Source organism: Enhydra lutris, unplaced genomic scaffold, assembly GCF_002288905.1.
Source record: "Enhydra lutris kenyoni isolate GAN:26980312 unplaced genomic scaffold, ASM228890v2 scaffoldscaffold47, whole genome shotgun sequence".
Taxonomy (NCBI): Eukaryota; Metazoa; Chordata; class Mammalia; order Carnivora; family Mustelidae; genus Enhydra; species Enhydra lutris.
In genome coordinates, this window is record NW_019154131.1 from 9,889,636 (window position 1) to 9,908,940 (window position 19,305).

Consider the following 19,305-nt stretch of genomic DNA (forward strand, 5'->3'; position numbering starts at 1 on the left):
TTCCAGCAGAGATTTGAACAATTCGGTTACTATGTGAGCACATTAAACTAGGCCATGGAAAGAGTTAAACCACAATCTGTTCTTTGTGTGGGAAGGCAGCCCTGCTCACAGCAACCACAGCCCCATGATAAGACCTCCCTATCTCCATATACTTTCTGATGCCATGCTTTCAGCTTTTACTGTAACTACAAAAACTTTGTTTATCCCCCTTAGAAATAATGCAAAGGAAGCCCTGTTGAAGGAAGTGTGGACTTAAACATGCTTTGGGAACTCACTTCCTATAATCTGACTTTTACTACAATTTATTGATATGATTATAAAACATACATACATACTCATCAGCTAAGGGGTTGAGAATGTAAAGAATACATGGGGATAGGAGGGGGGAGTTTTACCGTTGCCATGCTTTTTAAAATGCTGTATTATTGCAACAGATATTAAGCAGTGCGGTAACTCTTAAGTGCTTACATCCTTAAGTACTATGTTCAGTGACATTTCATTTTCTTATTAAGACATCAAACATACTTTTGATTAAATTTGTTTGAGTTCCAAATCATCTGTCATGTAATAAATCCCAAAATTTTAGTAAGTTATTTTAAACAATCAAAATGCAAATTTGAGAACTGAATTTGGAATTTCTTAGCAAATGCACACAAAACAATGTGGGGTTTTTTTTAAGGTTGCTTGAGTTTGTTGCCAATGTTGCCAAATAATGTTTTAAAACATACTTTTTTTTTTCCTTATTGACAAATAGAAATAGCAAACTTTTTCAGTCCACAGAGTTGCCTTATAAATATGTTTCAGGGCTTTAATATTATGTGGATTCCTTTCAAGCGAAACACTTGACAAGGAGACATAACCTCCCAAAAAATGATGATAAGTACAGGTTTGTTATAAGTCACATATATTTCTGTACTAACAAGCCTAAAATGTCACCTCTCAAGTGTGACTGTTTTCTAGCACTAAGTTGCAATATATTTTTAGTAATTTTGAGTGACATGAATATGAAGCATAGTAACTGTCTTCATCCAAAAAAGAAGTGATTAAGGTATTCAGATGTCCTAATTAATAGGTTATCACAATAACACTTTAAACCATTATGAAAGCTTTTTTTTTTTTTTTTAAAGCTAAGCATATAAGTAACCTAAGATCTAATGGCTCTATACTAAGGCAACGTGCCACCTCACTCTTTTAGAATTTTTATTGAAATTCATTGACATTTCTCTTTTAAAACTTCCTTTAGTTGAACTAAATTGATAAAACAGCCAAGTTACGAATATCAAATATAAAAGTAAACAATCTTAATTCCACCAGAAATATTTATTTTTCTTTATAGAAACAATGGTTTTCATGAAAGGAAAACAGAAAATTAGATCAATACAGAGGTGTAAGAGTAAATACTAGATATTATTGGGACACTGCTACAATAATAAACCATTTAAAATATGTTCCATGAAGAACTTGAAATTTTAATAATTCAATGCAATCATGCCAAGTAAAAGTTTTATTAAGGGTTTACATTATTTTTAGAAAAAGCAAAATATTAAATCATATATGATGGTTCTTATTTTTCCTTTTATACCTGATTTGTACTGAGGTATATGTACTGATTTATAGGGGTATCCTGATGCTTTTACATAACATTTTGCTAAATATTAACAACTTAAGCTGTAGTTCCTTTTGAAATTAAAATTCTTTCTAAAACCTAGATACTTTATTGCAACAACTGAGACACTTTGTAAAGTTTTCTGCCAATTAAGAATGTTTCTCTATTCTGTATTTACATATCCTAAAAAACATTTTGCCATAGCTAATAGACTTTTATAATACAAAGCTAAACTACTGGTCTGATATAAAAGTAACACTGTTCATGTGCTCTTACTTTTGCAACACCTTACATTACCTATACAGTCACAGAGATATTAAAAGAGAATTGGAAAGCTACAGTTCCTTCTGGAGTATAGGCCTGAAATCCCCAAAACAGTTTTAATACGTCAACCTAAATTTACATTATTAAAACAAGAGAGAATGTTAGTCATCATGAATTAGTGTTGGTAAGTATGTGTTCTTGAATACTAATGTGATAGCTGAATGATTGTGCTGTATATGCTCCTAATATTCCATATGTCACGATGCTACAATGTTATCTCCAACTTATTGAAATTAAGATAAAGCTAGTGACTTTACAATGCATATTTAGAGGAAATAAAAAATGCAGTGTAATCGCTAGCAAGGTTTCTGAGCAGCTGATGCTAGAAATACAAATTAATATAGAAAAGCAATCCTTTACAGGTGAGAATAAGTCATGCAGTTACTTTGTAAGCGAAAAATCTTGCCTCAATTTGTTTTATTTGAACTGTGCTTCAAAAATGTAAAAATAATACCAAATGAACATGGCTTACCAGAAAGAAAAAAAAAATCCTGCTGATAGGTAATATGAAAGGTAACTTTTACAACTAAAGGCAATCCCTTATACCTGAAACAATTTCATCATCATATTTATTGGCCATTATACATAGCTTTTAAAATACAAATAACTCAGCAACTCATTTTTCCAGTTTTGTTAAATTAAAGTGCACGTTACTTGCTGAAAATAGCCATATCTAAGTTAATCATACACAGATGCCAAACAAAATATAAACAATAAAAAATGTGTCAGCCAAAAAGCTACAGGACTGTATCCAATCACTGAATAAGCCTTATCATTGTTTTCATCTTCATTCACAATTTATGAATGCCTCGGTCCTTTCCAATCACAATGGCTTCTAATTGTCATACAATTGAAATCTTAATCATTTGTCCATTATAAAAATGCATCATCGTGATATTGGATTTTTAAAAAATTGTAACACACCTAAGACCTGGCGACACTTCTTTAACTGTAGTTTTCTACGCCAACGTCCAAGAAAATGGTTATCAATTATCAATGGTGACACTTCCTCCTCACAGCTGAAGTCAACAGTCCCACACTTTTCGAGGTTTAAAATAATGCTTCAAATAACAACTCTGGGCTAAGATATTTAATTAGTTCGCCAGTTGGTTAGTTAGCTGGGCAGCGATGAAAACTGCCCCCAGGTAAGTCCGTTCGGTCTCACCAGTTTTGCATTCGACCGTCTGGTTTAAAATTATATAAATTGTGCTCTTAAAAATGCACCAAGCTAGTGTTTTATTTCATAACGTTGTTCCTAAAGTCTTAGGACAATTTTCAAAGTGAATTTTTCAAAAATGACCTTACTTTTCCCGCATTAATTTCTGCCTTCCGAGCTACGCCCAAATATTGTCAAATGAACAGGTCTCCACAAAATGAACATGTTCTAAAGTCTTTAACTTTCACCACGACCAACTAACTCGTGTCAACGTAAAGACTGCCTTTGTGGTGTGGTCACTGGAAACCTCAAAGTGCGGATCACGATGGACCAGAGTTTCAGATCCCCAAATTAAGCAAAGGAATGGGTCTCCGGACCACAACCTCCGACTTGCTTCCTCGCCCGCCCACTGCCTGCAGCGGAGTCCAGAGGCGCCCACAAGGACTCTTGCTAGAGACCCCTCGCCCAAGTTCACTGGTTGTTTATTAGGGCTCAGTCCCCCCGTAAAAGCTCCTCTAAAGCCGGAGTGGGTCTCAGAGCCCCAGCGACCGACAGGGGCGACGGGCACCCTGGGCAGGGGCGCCGCACAGCAGCAGGCACTCGGGGGGCCGCGCAGAGGCTAGCGCTCACGGCCCGGGGCCCTGCCCACCCCCGGCGGCCTCGCCCGGCCCGCCGCCCTGGCAGCGCGCGGGCGCCCGCTCCCCATGCCCAGGGCGCGGGGCCGGGCGCGCGGGGTGGCCTCGGGCGAGCGGCCGCGCGCCGGCTCCCACGCCGCCCCGCAAATCCCGCCGCAACTCCGGGCCACTTCTGCGAGGGACAAGGGTGTGCGGAGGTTAACTAAAGCCGTTAATTGTCCGCAGACGCGAGCAACAAAACAAAACAAAGGCATTTCGGACTAGAGAGAAAGCTCGAGAGAGCGACCGAGACATGTACCTGAGTGAGACAGATGGGAGAATACATCATGACTTCGCCTTAAAACGCACTTTCCCGGAGATGCCCAAGAAAATCTTCGAGAAGCAAGAATTTCATCTATTCATTTTACAGTCATCTGAGCCCCGCGATGCGATCAATCAGGACGGGGCTCTGCGCTGGATCACCGCAACTTCACAACAAACCCAGTCCTCCTTAAATAGCCAAAGATTCAAGTTCACTCGGCGTGCTAGATTTCCCGGGGTGAAATCCAATCTACACTTTTAACCCTCTTGCAGTCCGAGCGCGCTGGCCCTGCTCGCCGAGGCCGCCGCCGCCGCCGCCGCCGGTGTTGGCTGCTTTTCGCCTGGGTTTGGGGATTTATTTTCTGTTTTGCAGTTGTTGTTGTTGTTGGGGGCTAGGGGGTGCGCGAAGGTTCGGGGTGCGTTGGATTGGGGTAGTGGTTGGTGGTGAAATGCTTTTTTAAAAAAGGCGGGGAGGGGGGCGCAGGAGAGAGCGCGGGAGGGAGAGCGAGGAGAATGTGTCACCGCGCTGGGAAAGTTCAAGGTTACAGCCCCGAGCACTGCGGCAGGATTCCGGAGTGGCGATCGCAGGCGAAACTTTGCCGCGAGCCGACCATGTGTGTGCGCGAGGGGGAGCGTGAGCGAGTGCGCGCGGGTGGCGGGGCGCGCGCGGGAGAGGGCCGGGTGGGGGCGGGGTGGGTGGGGGAGAAGGGAGAGGCCGGGGTGAGGGAGGGGGCTCGGGCGCAGGTCTCCCGGGCGGAAGAGGCTCGCGGCGCGGTCCCCGGCTGCAGCCGCCGCCGCCCGCGCCGGCTCTTCCACGCCGGGCCGCCCGCCCGCCCGCCTCGCCCCGCGTCTGACCCGGCCGAGCGAGGAGGCTGCTGCTGCTGCCGCCGCTGCCCAGAGCCCAGAGGGATCGGAACGAGCTCCTGAAAAATCCCAAACGATAAATCCCGCTCTCCCGCTCGGCTCCAAACTCCGCTCTTTTCTGCTCTGGGCTCTTTTTTCCCCTCCCTCTCTCGCTTTCTTTCGTTGCAAAACTTGGAAGTTGAAAATTTCACCGGTTCCACCCTCTGGACCCCGCTCGAGCTCTCTCCAAATCAGACTTAAGGATTGTTTTATTATTTAATTACACAATCATCGCTTTACTCCTCCTCCTGCAAACGCGCATTCCTTTTGCACCAGCCTCTCCACACCCCCCGCCCCCCACCTTCCTCCTCCTCCTCTTGCTTCTTTCTCTTCTCTCTCTCTCTCCCTCTCATTTGTTAAAGGTCTCATATCGGTGCCACAGAACCATGACTTTTTTTTTTACCCCCAAACTAGATCTTCTTTCCGCCCTTTGGGCAAGTCCTGCAGTCTCCCCACACCACCACACACACATACACACCCCCGAAAACCCGCCCTGGCAGAGGTATTTCTGTGCTCGCTGCGGACTCTTTAAGCCGCGGGAACATCCGAGTGGGAGAAGCACTGAGCCGGTCTGGGCCCGAGAAAGGAACGAATGGAAAATTCCCTCACACCCAGGCCGCCCCGGGGCCCAGGCTGGGGCGCCGACTCTCGCACCCGGGGCGGGCGCGGTCTGCCAAGCCCGCCGGCTGAAGGGAGGAGGGGCAGGCCGAGGAGGCGGGGGCCTGAGCGAACTTCGGCTCAAGTAGTTGGGGAGCGCCGGCGCGGACGGGGGCGGGGGGCGGGGTCCTCAGGGGTCTCCCCAGCGCGGGCCCGCGCCCCGGGGCAGCTCCGCAGAAGCGGCGCGCCGCGCTTCGCCGCGGTTTGCCGCCCTCCTGGGGGTGCCCCGTGCACGTGGCCTCGCTCGGAGCGGGAGGATCGGGCAGAGCTGCCGCTGCCGCCTCCTGCTCCCTCCTCCTTCTCCTCCTTCTCCGCCTCCTCCCGCAGCCCGCTCCGTTCTCCTCCTCCTGCGGCCCCGCTGGCTCGCTCCCAATCCCCACCCCCCGGGGGCCCGGGGCGCCGGCGGAAAGCGGCTCCCTCCCCGCCGGGGTGCAGGCAGGGCGGGGCGGCGGCGCGCCCGAAGCTGCGGGGAGGGCGGGCGCGCGCGCGAGCGGGGTGCGTGTGCCGCTACAGCCCTGCAGAGGCGGCCGCGCCTGCCTCGCTCCCGCGCGGAGGGCCCCGCCCCTACCCCGGCCGCGAGCCGCGGGGTCCCGAGTGAATGAACTTGATTTCGGGTATTTGGAGGGAGGCGATTTGCCTTGCACTCTTTCTGTACTCGTGCGCGCGCGCGCGCACACTTACACACACACACACACACCCACACTCTCTCTCTCTCCCCGCCCCCCAAATTCCGGTTTTCGGCAAGGGGTGGGTGGGGAAGAGGTGGAAGCAAAGGCTGTCCAGACAATGGAGAGAGGAAAAGTGAGTGCCAGGGGCTCCGCGTCTACCTAGCTAGGGGCTGCCGGGGCGGTCGGGACCAAGAAGGGGACTCTACTGCCCCAGCGCCAGGGCGGGGCCGCCCTAGCTCCCAACGGTGCTATTGGGGTCTGGCGGGGCTCTCTGATTCTTCTTCTCTTCCTCCCGGTTTTCTTCCTCAACTTTCTCCTTTCTCTCGCTCTCCCGCTTCTGCCCACCGTCCCCCCCTTCCCGTCCCCCCCAGCGGACCTGAAGGAACCAGTGACTTTTTCCTTCACCAAGTGGGAGTTATCCACATCAAGCATTTCACAACGACACATCAAGAAAAGTAGGCAGGTTCAAGTCAACCATGAAATGGTCACTTTTTAACCCCGTCCTGTCCTCATTAGGGAAATGCTCAAACACAGTCCGTTTTCAAAGAGCGCTCTTAATGAGGCCAGCTTGCCAAGTCTACCAGCTGCAGCCCCCGTAAACCCAGAGCCCAAAGAAGAAAGGCGCTGGGGGGTGGGGAACTGAGGAGGCCGGAGAGAGGGGGAGCGGTGGGTCTGGGAAGACAGGTAAAGTCGGGGAAATTTCGAGAACTCCCCCGAATTAACCCTTCGGGGCACACACCACTAGGAGGAGCCTCCCTGCTCCCCCCACCCCACCCCAGGCAAATCCTCTAGTCAGCGTTCTGACAACGTTAATTTCCTTTGTGTGGGTCATTTCTTCTTTTTGAAAAGCCAGGATAAAGTTGACAGTCTTTATAGATGAAAGGAGGGAGGTGACAGTCGGGATTAATCCAAATAAATACTCATTTCTCTCTCAGAAATTTTTAGGCAATCTCAGATTAAAAATAAAACCCCCAAAGCATCACTTTTGTATTGCACATTATGCTGCCTCCCTCTTCTCACCCTTGTAGCGAAGTCTGAGGGGAGGGGGCGGGGAAGCGCTACTGATAATACCAGCTTTAACTACTGGAGTTTCCCTTTGAACAAATATTCAATTTAACTGGAGTTAATTTACCATAAAAGACATTCCCCTTGGCACGAATGCACTCATGTCCTTGAACACACCTCTTTGAATGCCTGGACTCTTACAGAAGCCATTATTTCGGGTCTCTTTAAAAATCCGGAGCCCATCTCTCTCTCTTTCTCTCCCTCCCTCCTTTCTTCCCTCCCTCCACACCACACCACCCCCAGTGAAATCCTGGCACCCAGAGAGCGCTCCTTTCAGCCAGAGATCCCAGAACCAGCCGCTGTCCCCTGGCAAAAGAGGCCCAGGGCTGAGCCCTGGGCAAGTGTCTGCAGACAACGTACCCCTCCTCTCCTGTTAGTTTTCCTTACCAACAGAAATCATTTCCCTCTGCCACCCAAACCAGATTGCATCCAAAAGTTTCTCATAAGCTTAAAAACGAAAAGCGAAAAATTGACAACTGTTACACAGAAGAGCCCACAAATCTACAGCAGCATCAGGGTGAAGAAGCAGCGACAGACCCAGGTAAGAACCCAGACAAGTGGAGATGTTTGGGGCTTCCCAGGCCTAGCACTGAGGGGTTCAAATCTCTCTCAGGTGCTCCCTGTTTGCAGAGCGCTTGTGGTTGGGGACAGTCTGATGAGCATGGAGGATGCTTGGGAGTTTTGAGTTTTGATTTGTTTCCAAGAAAAGTAGTAATTTGAGTAAAATCGAGAAAGGAGTAATGGTGAGATGGGGTAAACCAAAAGGGGAGAAAGAATGACCAACAGAGACATCCTGGAAGGGCTTCCTGGGTGCTCAGTTCATATGGCTTTGACTGGGCACTCAGGCCTCCGAGCCATGCGCAGGTTGGCTGACACCCCCCCACCCCCTCCAAAACACTGCTCCTTGTCCAGCCCATGTCAAGGTCACTGCAGGCCTCCCAAGATGAACTTTAAGGGAGCCTTTGTAAAGACAGACTGGTAGATTTGGGGGTATGGGACATCTGGCTTCTCAGCATACTCATCCACTATCTTGGATTTTTAAAGTACCAATCTTTTAAATCCCAGGTGGAAAAATAGAGAGAGAAAGTGAGAAAATACATGTGTTTTATTCACGTTCCCTTTTTTCCTGCATGTCTGTTCCATGGTATTAAGAGTGGTGCCAAAGTATCTTTGAGAAGTTTCTGATACTATCAAAATGGGCCAAACACTTCTTAGACTTGGATACTTACCTCTCCCTAAACCCTCTTTTTTCTCTCTCTCACACTGAAAGGTAATGACTGGCCAATCGCATTCACCCCAAAATCTGGTTTGAAGAGCTAGAAAGAAGTGAAAGCCTCTTGTGGCAACAGGAATATTTGATATTTCAGAATTACTAAAGATCTCCTCCCTAGATCACTTATTCTCTGCCACCTTAGAGGGGAAAAAAAGTTTCTTTGCTGACGGTTTGTTATCAAGAAGAAATGCCAGTGCTTCTGGAGACAGGATTTTTCAAAACTCAATCGTATATTTGAAAAATTAAGCAAGTTACCCAATTGGAGCCTTTCACTGACCTCCAGAGAGGACTTGACATCTCAAGTATCTATCAATATTGATTTTCTTTTAACCTTCCCCCTTCTAAAGAAACTCAGTGACAGGTTGCAAATCCTGGGCAGTGTAGGGAAAGGTTTCTTGGAGCTTAACAAAGCTGTCATTTTCAATACCCCCATGACTTTTTTTTTTTTTTTAGCTCTTGAATGTGATTTGAGGGGAGGCTCAACAACCACACACCCTAGCTGCTTCGCCAATATCAATATTTTAAAACTAAGTACAAAAGAGACAAATGACCTCCTGACCCCAGGACCCAGGCCTGCAAAACTGCAAGTATTTACCACACCAGGCCCAGGGCCCTTTCCTTCTTCCAGGTGAACCACAAAAATCATATGCGTGTAGCCCAGAAAACACAATTTCATATCCACAAGGAGAACACCAAAAATCCGCTCAAAAGCACATATATAAACAACCAACAAGTACTGAAATTGCCTGCACTTGATGGGAATTGCAGAATCATGCCCAGCTCTCTCAGCCCTTAAACTACTAACTGTCAAATTAGGGTAGCAATTTTTCCCTCCTAGAAAACTCACAACTGGTTAGCTCCCCCACCCCACCCCCCTGCCAGCGCTTTGCCTTTCACTGAAAGGAATAAATAACCGTGGACTTTTCTTCCGTCCTCTGGGAGCTGTTTGGTGTCCCCTGAGGACAAAACTAAATGAGAAAAATGACGCTGTTAATAATGTCGCTGCTGAAATGCCTGTACTCGACTGTTAAAAAAAAAAAAATACCATCCCACTAAGTGTGCTTACATTTCGGGCACATTTAAAAGCTACGACTGAATGTGAACAGCGACTAGGCCAGACTCCTCTATTAAGGTTAGCCGGTTTCCACTTCTCTCCAGAGATGAAGCGAGTTCATCAGCAGAGAGTCCCAACTTCTGAAGACGTTTGCTCCCGGATTACAAAGTCAGCAGTTGCCTGAAACTTTTGCATGATTTATTTTAAACCTTGAAAATCATGGTAATAATTGCCTTGCTTCACTTACAGTTCTTCACAAGTTCCTTCCAGTCTCTTCTCTGCTGAGGCTGGGAATGTACTTATCGTCCTTTTCAAAACAGCTGACCTTTAAAGTAAAACTATACTATCATTTTATTTCTACGTATAAACTGATTTTTTGTTACCTAATCTACATATGCCGATGTGACAGGAAAACAGATCAGTTTTAAGGAGGTGTTTAAAAAGCTTTATCCTTATTTTGGATAAGGAGTCTTTACATTCTATATTAAGAAGTGTAGAAGGTGTACTGCAAAGAAACTCAAACTTTTTGCACCCATTTCTCTAATTCTTCCTTTGAAAACTGCCATTCTGTTTCAAAATCAAAATAACACATGACAACAGAATTGTGCATTTTAACTTTCAAATTAAAATTTAACAAATAATTGTGTAATTACAAAGAGAAAGACAAACTATTGGGCCTACACAAAATATATGTTCAGTAAACTTCATCTCCGAAATGTTTTAACAACACAGAAAGTTAATAAATTTCAAAGCAATAAAATTGTCAAATCGTGTGATGTCACAAACTCTAAAAGCAAGATACAGATGTTCATGACATCATATTCACTCATAATTATACTGCTGCTCAGTCTGATCATATTAAAATTAAAAGATGTCTATGTCTGCTAAAGAATAAAAGGAATTTATTTTGGACATCAAACAATGAAACTGTCACCATTTATTGTATGAAACACTCAGCTAATCAATTTCCTATTAAAACAGCTTTCAACAATACTCAGCTTTAAAATTCATCGGGGCCAGTAAAAACCTTTTCCCAGTGCACAAGAATGCAATCCCAACCACGACGATAATTATCCTTCTAATACTTTTATTGCCCAAGCACTTTTTCTTATGCTCCCCATCAGTTAGGCAAGAATCTGCAGTATATTGTATCAGTGAGTTGGAGTGCTTGACCTTTGCCCACATATGATTTAATAGGGACTTTTCAGCACTGGAGCTTTCTCCATCTCTCATACCATTAAATGAAAACATCAAACCTCAAATGTTAAACTGGAAACCACAACGTTTTGTGTTTCACAACTCTTTGCAGTTTTTACTTAGGCTGCTTAAAGGTCAGCTTTCTAGCTTCAAGACCCTCGCTCCTCCACCCCACCCCCATACAAGTAAAGGTACTCAAAAGTCACACTATAATTCTGATTTTGATTAAATCTTGAACTCCCCAGTCAGATACGCACATGCACCCTTCTTATTTACACGTGCATTCTTTTTCTAACCACATAAGAATGCCTGTATGGCTTTCTGGATTTATTCCATTTTAGAGCTGATTTAAATGTCTGTTCAATATGGGTTCAAAAGTTAACTTTTTCCCGCCTGTTGGAAAATTAAAATTACAAAGGATGGTGCTATAAGATTCAATCAAAGAACGTTAGAGTTAATCTTGTGTATTTTGGCGCCTTTTCCCTGCCAGCTACTGTACTGGGGGGGGGGGGAGGCGGGACTTGGAGATCTTGTCTGTCCCGTCTCAAGTTCAATGGCAGTTCTTCTAACCGGAGGAGAAGATGGCCATGTTCACAGCCCTAATAATAATTCCAATCACACCACTTCGGCATCTTGTGTCAAAGTCGAAACTGGCTTCCCCGCCCCCTTCAACCTGAAAGCTGCCAAGTCCTCACACACTCCGCATTCAACCACAACTTAATGGATGGGATATTGTGCATTAAAATGTGTCCCAGACGTACTGGCGAAGAGAGCACAAGAGAAAAGGGAGGCGCGCGCGCGCGCGCACACACACACACACACACACTCTCTCTCTCTCTCTCTCTCTCTCTCTCTTAGAGGGGTAAAAATCCTAGAGCAAAAACAGCGGGACTTAAAAAAAAAGTATTAGGAGCGGGAAGAAATCCATCATAATCTTATTTTAAACGGGGAGGAAGGTGTGGGAGGACTAACAATTTGATCCTGCAACTTCAGGGGCAAGATGGGGGGTGGGGGGACTAAACTTGGGAATATTGATTTTAAAAACTCTTAACACACCAACCAGAGCTAAATAAATAGTACTACCCTCACTTTTTTTTTTTTCAAATGCACTTTTAAATGAGAATATGTAACAAAGCTGTGCACATTCACCTTAAAGTGGTGGAAAGAATGCTATGAAAAGAGAGAATGGACTACAGGGTACAACTAAAATATCATTCGCACAGGAATTTTTTCCAGCATTGGGAGGAGGAAATAGGGAATTAAGCAGGGAAAATGTTACATTTCACAGTTTGGGCTCACAATGTTATCCACTGATTCTCGCAATAAAAGTGTGACACATATAGTAAAGTTGCTAAGGCTAAAAAAATAAAATAAAATAAAATACATATTTGCATTGGCCTGGAAATCAAGCGCTATAGCCCAACCTATAAAGCAGATGACATTTAAGTATAAAACAGTCACTTCACAATGCACAAACAGGGGAAAAGAAAACTGTGTTTGGGGTTAAGGGGGTGCAAGGGACGAACAAGACGAGCAAATCAAACCCATCATTCAAAGCCACATACCATTGCACCGTATTGCATTAAATAAAAGAGATCTTGAGTCTGCAACAGAACCCTGGGCCGCGGACTTCACGTGTCTCAGGTAAAGATTTGAGGATTTTCTCAAGGGTTGTTTGGGTGTCGCTTTTTGTGCTTAGTTAAAAAAAAAAAAAATGCAATCCGGGAGTAGTCTTTTATTTTTAAAATTATTATTTCTGCAATGCCCCAGTTCTTGGCCCGAGAAGAAAAAGTCAAGTCTAAAAGCAAGCAGCCCCCTCAGTCTGGATATCCCGTTTTCCTTCCTCTCACTTGCTGAAGTCTGTTTCTCGTGGTTGACTTGAACGCCGTCCAGAGTGATGTGTGTGCGTGTGTGTGTGTGTCTGTCTGTCCGTGTATGTGCGTGTGCGTGTGTGTGTTCGGTGGGTTTTATTGTTGTTTTAGCAGGGCCGCTCTAGGGGTGGGGGCTGCCTCCCCTCTCGGGCCCGGGCGCGCTCGGCAGGGGCAGCGGGCGCGGCCGCGGGGTCGCGCGCTCGCCCCTTCCCAGTCCTCGGATTGGCCTGGCCGGCGGCGGGGCTGCCCCGGAACCGCCACCCACCCGCGCACCCTTTCCGCGCCCGGGCCCCGCGCGTCCCGCCGCCGCCGCCTCCCAGCCTTTCTCTTTCTCCGGATCGCCGGCCGCCCTGCCCCCGCCCCGCCCCGCCCCGACCGCCCGGGCGCGCGGGAAGCGCGGCTCTTCGCTTCCGCCTGGCGGCGGGAAGGAAGCCGAAAGGAGGAGCCGGGGGCGGGCGCGCTGCGATGCATATTCATCAGGGCGCCGGCGGCGGCGGAGGCGGGAGCGGGCCCGAGTGGGTGTGGCGGCCTGCGCGGCGCGGACGCCCCTCGCGAGTGGCTGCTCTACTCTTTGTGCGGCCCGGGAGGGGCAGGAGCGCGGCGAGGGCGGGCGAGGAGGGCGGCGCCGCCTGTCTGCGGGGCCGCGCTGCGCCGCTCCGCGCGCCTTTGTGCTCTCCGGGTCACGGGGCCTCCCCGCCGACTTGCGGGAGAGGGGTGCGGGGCCGAACTGTGGCGCAAGACTCTTCACCAAATAATAGCGATGCTTACGGAATTGGTGGTACTCCCCTACTTCCCGCCACGTTGCTCGGTCAACTTCGCAAGGCCGCGTTTGTTTTCATGTAAAAGGACTTCAGAGATGTGCCTCCCGGCCAGGCGTTATCATTACAACAAAACCACCAGAAAAGAGGGCACTCTTGACTTCTATGTGTATGCATCCATGCGAATGTCAATAATCTAGGAGAAGGTGCAAGAAATAATTAGCACCAAAGAAATAACACCACCTTTGGGGCCCCAGAAGTAAACACTCTAGGTGAGCTTTGGTAGACAGTTAATGTTCGTAAACAAAGAGGATTTGATGAGTTGTTGTTGTTTTTTTTTTTTTTTAAGTTAAATGTATGTAGTGGTTTTGCTTAGTTTTTAAGTAATCCAGTTATTTTCATTTTAAGCGTCTGTGAGGCGGTAACATGCTTCACGGTTAAGTTGTTATGGAATTCTAATTTAAAATCGAAGTATTAGAAGTAGAAATATAACATTGACCCGAAATTTACATGGTACTAACCCACGTGTGTTTAGAAAAGATTTTATTACAGAGATTTTGACTAATTATGTAATTGCACAACAGACAATGGCTTCAAATATCCTTTAAAATCCCTGTTCAATTATGTGATTACCAGCGGGACCGGAATAGCTCCCGATGAATTGTTCTTATCTCTCCACTAAATGTGAGCATGGCAGTATTTTAATCCCAGTTATGTTAACCTTCAAAGTCCAAGAGAACTTAAAAAACAGTGCTCAGGTTCTTGGTTTCTACAATATACATTATAAAACAAGGAAGATATTTTGGCCTCATCACCCCCCAAAAAGCATTTTTTTCTAATTCACACACACATTATATAGATCCTTGGCTGTATGTGAATAATATACATACCTATGTTAATGATAGTAAGCAGAAAAGTAGTAATTATATTGACCCCATTGGATTTCAGAAAATACCAAATTTAAAGACAGGTTATTAAACCAAAGTTTTAACAGTTCCCAATTTCCCCTCTAGGAAAAACTAGCACAGTGTTATCTATATAGCTTTGGGAAGGGAGTTGAAGATGGGATTACACACATGTACACATACATCTATGTATGTATGTCTCTCCACACTCAGCTATAACTTCCCAAGGAAAATTAATTTTTAACGTCTATCTTGATCCAAGTTAGGTAATTTTAACAACTCAGCTAGTGTAGCCATAATTCAGTCTTCTCAGGCAGTCAATTCAAGTGGGTAACAAACAGATCTGTTTCCATTCTAGCATTTCCTAATAGTAGTTTCATGGTGAAGTAAATCACATTTAGTGCTAAGGAACCAAATATAAAATATGAAAATTTAATGCAGCTAAACTTTAAAAAATTGTTGAGGATGCAAAGGGAGTGTTTAAATTGGCCATGTTACCAAATTCTAAAACTTTTGTACAGAAGTGTGCCTCTGAAAGGTTTTCTTTTGCGATTATTTGAAGTCCATAGTGGACTTCATAGTTACCAATCCTTCCCAACATCTTTCATTCAAAAGAGAAATAATATTACAGGAAGAATCCAGTTTTGTTTAAGAAATATCCAAAGGGATGAAATGGGGAAAGGAATAGGAAAGGGAAGAGGGAAGGATTTCCTGAGCTTTTCTACTGATGACTTGAACGAATCTGGAGTTAGTGTCACCTGTCAGAGGGTTTCTCCTTGAGCATATTATTTAGTAATAGAATTTACCGTTGTATGTCATGTTCAGTCTTTCATAGATTATCTTTTTTATTTGCATGTAATTTGTTTCTTCTGACATGTGACGCTTATAATACTTATTCTTCTACTGATGACTCCTCTGTCAAGTATGTACACATATCATGAGTAAATGATAGCCAATGCTCATAAAATGAGGAAACTGTTTTCCAATCATGTCTTAGAGAAATCAGACTCACTAATTTGTAGTCACCTCAATGGGATGTTGTTCCTATGTCTCTTATTTGGCTAATGTTAATAGTCTTCTAATCTACACAATTGGCTGATTTTCCAGTTTTCATATTTTGCATTATAAATCAATATATAGAAATTAGGGAGTACTTTTTTAAAATTAAAATTATCTTGGTTAAAAACCTTTCCTAGAATATAATTAAGGTCAAGTATCTTTTTATATTCATTTTTCTAGAAATAATAACTCATCATTTTTTAAAAATAAGGATTGTCCAATGTTACTTAGGCATTTTGGCCCTCTGGCATATCTAACTGAAGTGATTCCAGTAGAAAAGCTAATTTTTTTCTGCCTTCAGTTGCAGGCACAACTGATTTCTTAGAACTAACTAGAAGAATCACGAGTATACTGATACTTTAGATTTTCTGGTTCTTCTTAAAGCCAATTAACTGGTAATGCAGTTTCTGTATGTTTTCTTCAAATTAAGAAAATTTTTTAATGTACTACAACATCTGCATGTGTTTATCTTTGAGAATAATCACTATATAATTATTTCTAAAAGCATGCATTATTACAATGCTTTATGTCATAATTGAAGTAATTCTTCTACCCCATCTAAACCAGTAATTTTCAGTCATTACCCCAAAGGTGTTTATTTTATCTTACTTCACTATTTCTCAAAAATATAGGAAGTGTGTTTTTATTTCTATTATTTTTTATTATTAAAGGGCACACACTAACTTATTAGATTATTATATTTAGTCCGTTATTGTGCTAGCATGTATGCAAACTTAATTTATATAATAAAGATAGTGGAATACTCAAGACATGATGCTAAATAAAACACACGATCTTTTCAAACAATTGGATAATGTTTTTTAGAATTTAAAAACTGCGTGTTGTATAAACCTGTGTAAGCATTCATATTGCCTATTGCCTCCAGGAAATAGTTTCAAATATTTCTTAATTATCTAAAAATATTTAGGGAGTCTTTAAGTAGGACATGTGTAAAGTGCCAAGTTTGGGCACTTTGTTTTAGTTCTATAGATGAGAGCTGTCTTAGTACAACTTCTACTGAGGAAAGGAGAAAGCGTATCTGGTATATTGTTGTAGAAGTAGAATACCCAAGTATAAACAACCCCCTCTGGTAATTACTTTTATTTTCTACTGGTTCTAGCAGTCTTTAACTATAATCCATTGTGCCCCTTCTTCAGACATTGATTATAAAAAATAAACACAGCGTCTTTCCCACAAGACATAGTTGCTCATCCTATAGAATTATATCTGGGGAAGAGACTTCCAAGAGATCACCAGATAAGCCTTTGCCATGGAGTCGAAACCCCACACTACCCAAGATAGGCACACCAGGTCCCTTTCTAACCATTGAGAGTATGGGTACAAAAATAAATACACGCAGTGTTCCTCCTTTCACTAACTGCACGCTGCACCTGTACACACATGCGTCTGACGACATCTGCTAACAAAATAAATCTCAAGTGGTTTGTGGTGCCATCAAAAACCTGAGATGGTGGTATGGCTCACAGCCTCCCCAACCCCCGGCCATGGTCTTGTTAAATTTCACAGGCAAAACAGAGACAGACTTAGACTCGTTCTGTACAAGAACCAGGGGTTTTCGAGAGCTGGTTGAGGTGGTTTACCAAAAGGAAAAAAAAAAAAAAAGGAAGAAAAAGCTTCTAGTTATGACTCAGTGTGTGAAAAATTTGCTCTCCGATTCAAGGGTGATAAATCAAGGATGTCTCCCAGCTTTGAAAACACCATTTTTATCGCAATCGTTGCGAATTCTCAACTCGAAGTATCCACCCTTCCCTAGCCTACTTATGTTCTGAAGACTTGTTTTAGGAAAGAAAAGCTAGGAGCAGTTAAATCTTCCTATCTTGCTTACACTCACTTTTATATAACTTTAGTTTCAACCATCAAAATGCCCATAAAAAGAAAACAATAAACTTGAATGAATTTAGGCTGTAATGATGATTAAATTGAGCACAGGAAACACAAGTGTTTTCTCAAAAAATTTTCGGGATATTTTGTACCATATGTAAGGTTTCTGAAACAACAGAATCACTAAGGTATTTTTTTAACCATTTTCAAAAAACAGAAGCATCTGGCAATCCAGAAATCAGCGAGGCAACAGGATGTAAGAAAGCGCTAGACAGTCTACTGATCCTTCAGTATAGTCCTGGCAAAGGACCATCCTGCCTTTTGCTCAGTGGGCCATTTTCAACAAGAAAACGAAAGTCAAGCCCCCCCGCATCCACATCCCGTGGCTACTTGTCCTCAGGGTCAAACATGCTTCTTGGCATATCTAGAACATGGCGACATCGTTTCAAATTGCCCACTAGTAAAGAAGATCAATAACCCCATTTTGTGTCTTTATTCTGTAACTAAGAAAGCCTTGATACAGCCTGAGGCATAGAGGAAGAATGCAATTCTTCTACAAACGTGTATCACATGCTTCCTGTGGGTCTCGACCTGGGACTGGGCACTCCCCTACAAGGATGAATACATTTTTGAAGATTTCTGCATTTATGGTACAAAGGCCTTCCACTGCTTTGTGCTAATGTTCTCTTCTACATTAGTCAAAAAAAAAAGTAAACTTCCCGTGGGTTATCTTAAAAGCCTTCAAATAAACACACTAAATAACCACCTTTGGTTTTTTTGCTCACTTTACAGGTAGTTGATGTGGGTTTGTAGAATGAAAATAGTGTGGATAGAAACCAAAGAAAATGTAATTAGGAAAGATCAGTCAGGTGCCTTCCCCACCCACCCACTGAAAACAAAACCAAACCCTCGAATAATGCACACAAAAGCCAAACTAACAAAGTCAGGAAACTTTTGATACCACTATTCCTCATGATGTGGGAAGTGTTTTTATAAACAACGGAGGGGGGGGGAAGAGGAGCAATGTTAGGTGGAAAAACTCTGGCGCCCAGGGTTTACCTATGTGAAATTAACACTGTCTTAATAGCTTATTGTTTAAGGATGGTTGACAAGCAAATACACAGAGCAGGGTAGAAATACAAGTTTCAAGAACATACCTAATATCACAATCCCTCCCATTTTCTCTTCAGGTCAGGCACCATTCTGAGCTGTCCTCAATATTACTTTCACCGTTATCTTTTTAATTTTTTTTGTTATTACACATGTTTCTTGTTATTACACAAGCAAACAAGAGTGAGACCCTTTGTTTATTTTTTTCAAGAGTAGAGACACTTTAAGTGGACAATTAGCAAAATGTAAGTGACATTCACCCCCAGTACTATCACCTAAAAAACCTGTTTCATTTACATATATTCCAATCCAGTATTTGCTTCTGTGCTCGTATATTACTTGGCAGAGTTATAAGATCGTAAGGTCGATAGAATTTTGTTCCATAACTCTTCCATTTAACCTTCTATTCCTATCCTTGATATTAGCGAAAGGGTGCAAAATTGTTAAGATGCTGAAACTTAGAAGAGACTTTGAGGACTTCTAGACAAGAGATGAAGAAAACCAAACTGGCAGCATCCCGCGTTTTGCCCTGTCATCTTTTGAATGTTGGAATTCATTTAAAAGGTTAGGGCAGAGTCGCTGCCCCCTTTAGATGGGGCCTGATCTCCTGGGCCCCCTGTCGCATTCCACTGGCCCGCTTTCCTCATGTGGGTCTACCCGCTGCCTCTCACACCCACGAGTTTACAACCCTTAATCTAAACCAACTGCTCTTCTTATAGATGAGAAATCAAAACAAGGTTCAGGGAGATAATGACTTGGTTAAGGCTATGAGGCTAATTAACAGCCCCGCTGCTGTTAGAGAAGAGGCCCTCACTCTAAGCAAGGGCTCTTTTTATTAATGTTTATTTCAGAGCATGTGAGAAGTGGGGTCCTGTGATTCCTCATGACAAACCCACCAGAACTACTGTGACCTCGAGCTCCT

General features: G+C 43.9%; 1 protein-coding gene across 3 annotated transcripts in view; it reads right to left on the bottom strand.

Moving 5' to 3' along the window:
- LOC111156574 (nuclear factor I B) overlaps nt 1–19,305 on the bottom strand; it is a 304,583-nt gene that overhangs the window by 220,852 nt on the left and 64,426 nt on the right. For 2 of the 3 annotated variants that reach the window (XM_022517561.1, XM_022517560.1), the window contains exon 1: nt 4,020–4,692. The exons of the other annotated variant lie outside the window; for it this stretch is intronic. In XM_022517561.1, the coding sequence (XP_022373269.1) occupies nt 4,020–4,049 (30 nt within the window). In that variant the 5' untranslated portion in view covers nt 4,050–4,692. Of the gene's footprint in view, nt 1–4,019; nt 4,693–19,305 lie in introns of those variants that run through there. 3 annotated transcript variants of the gene reach the window in all.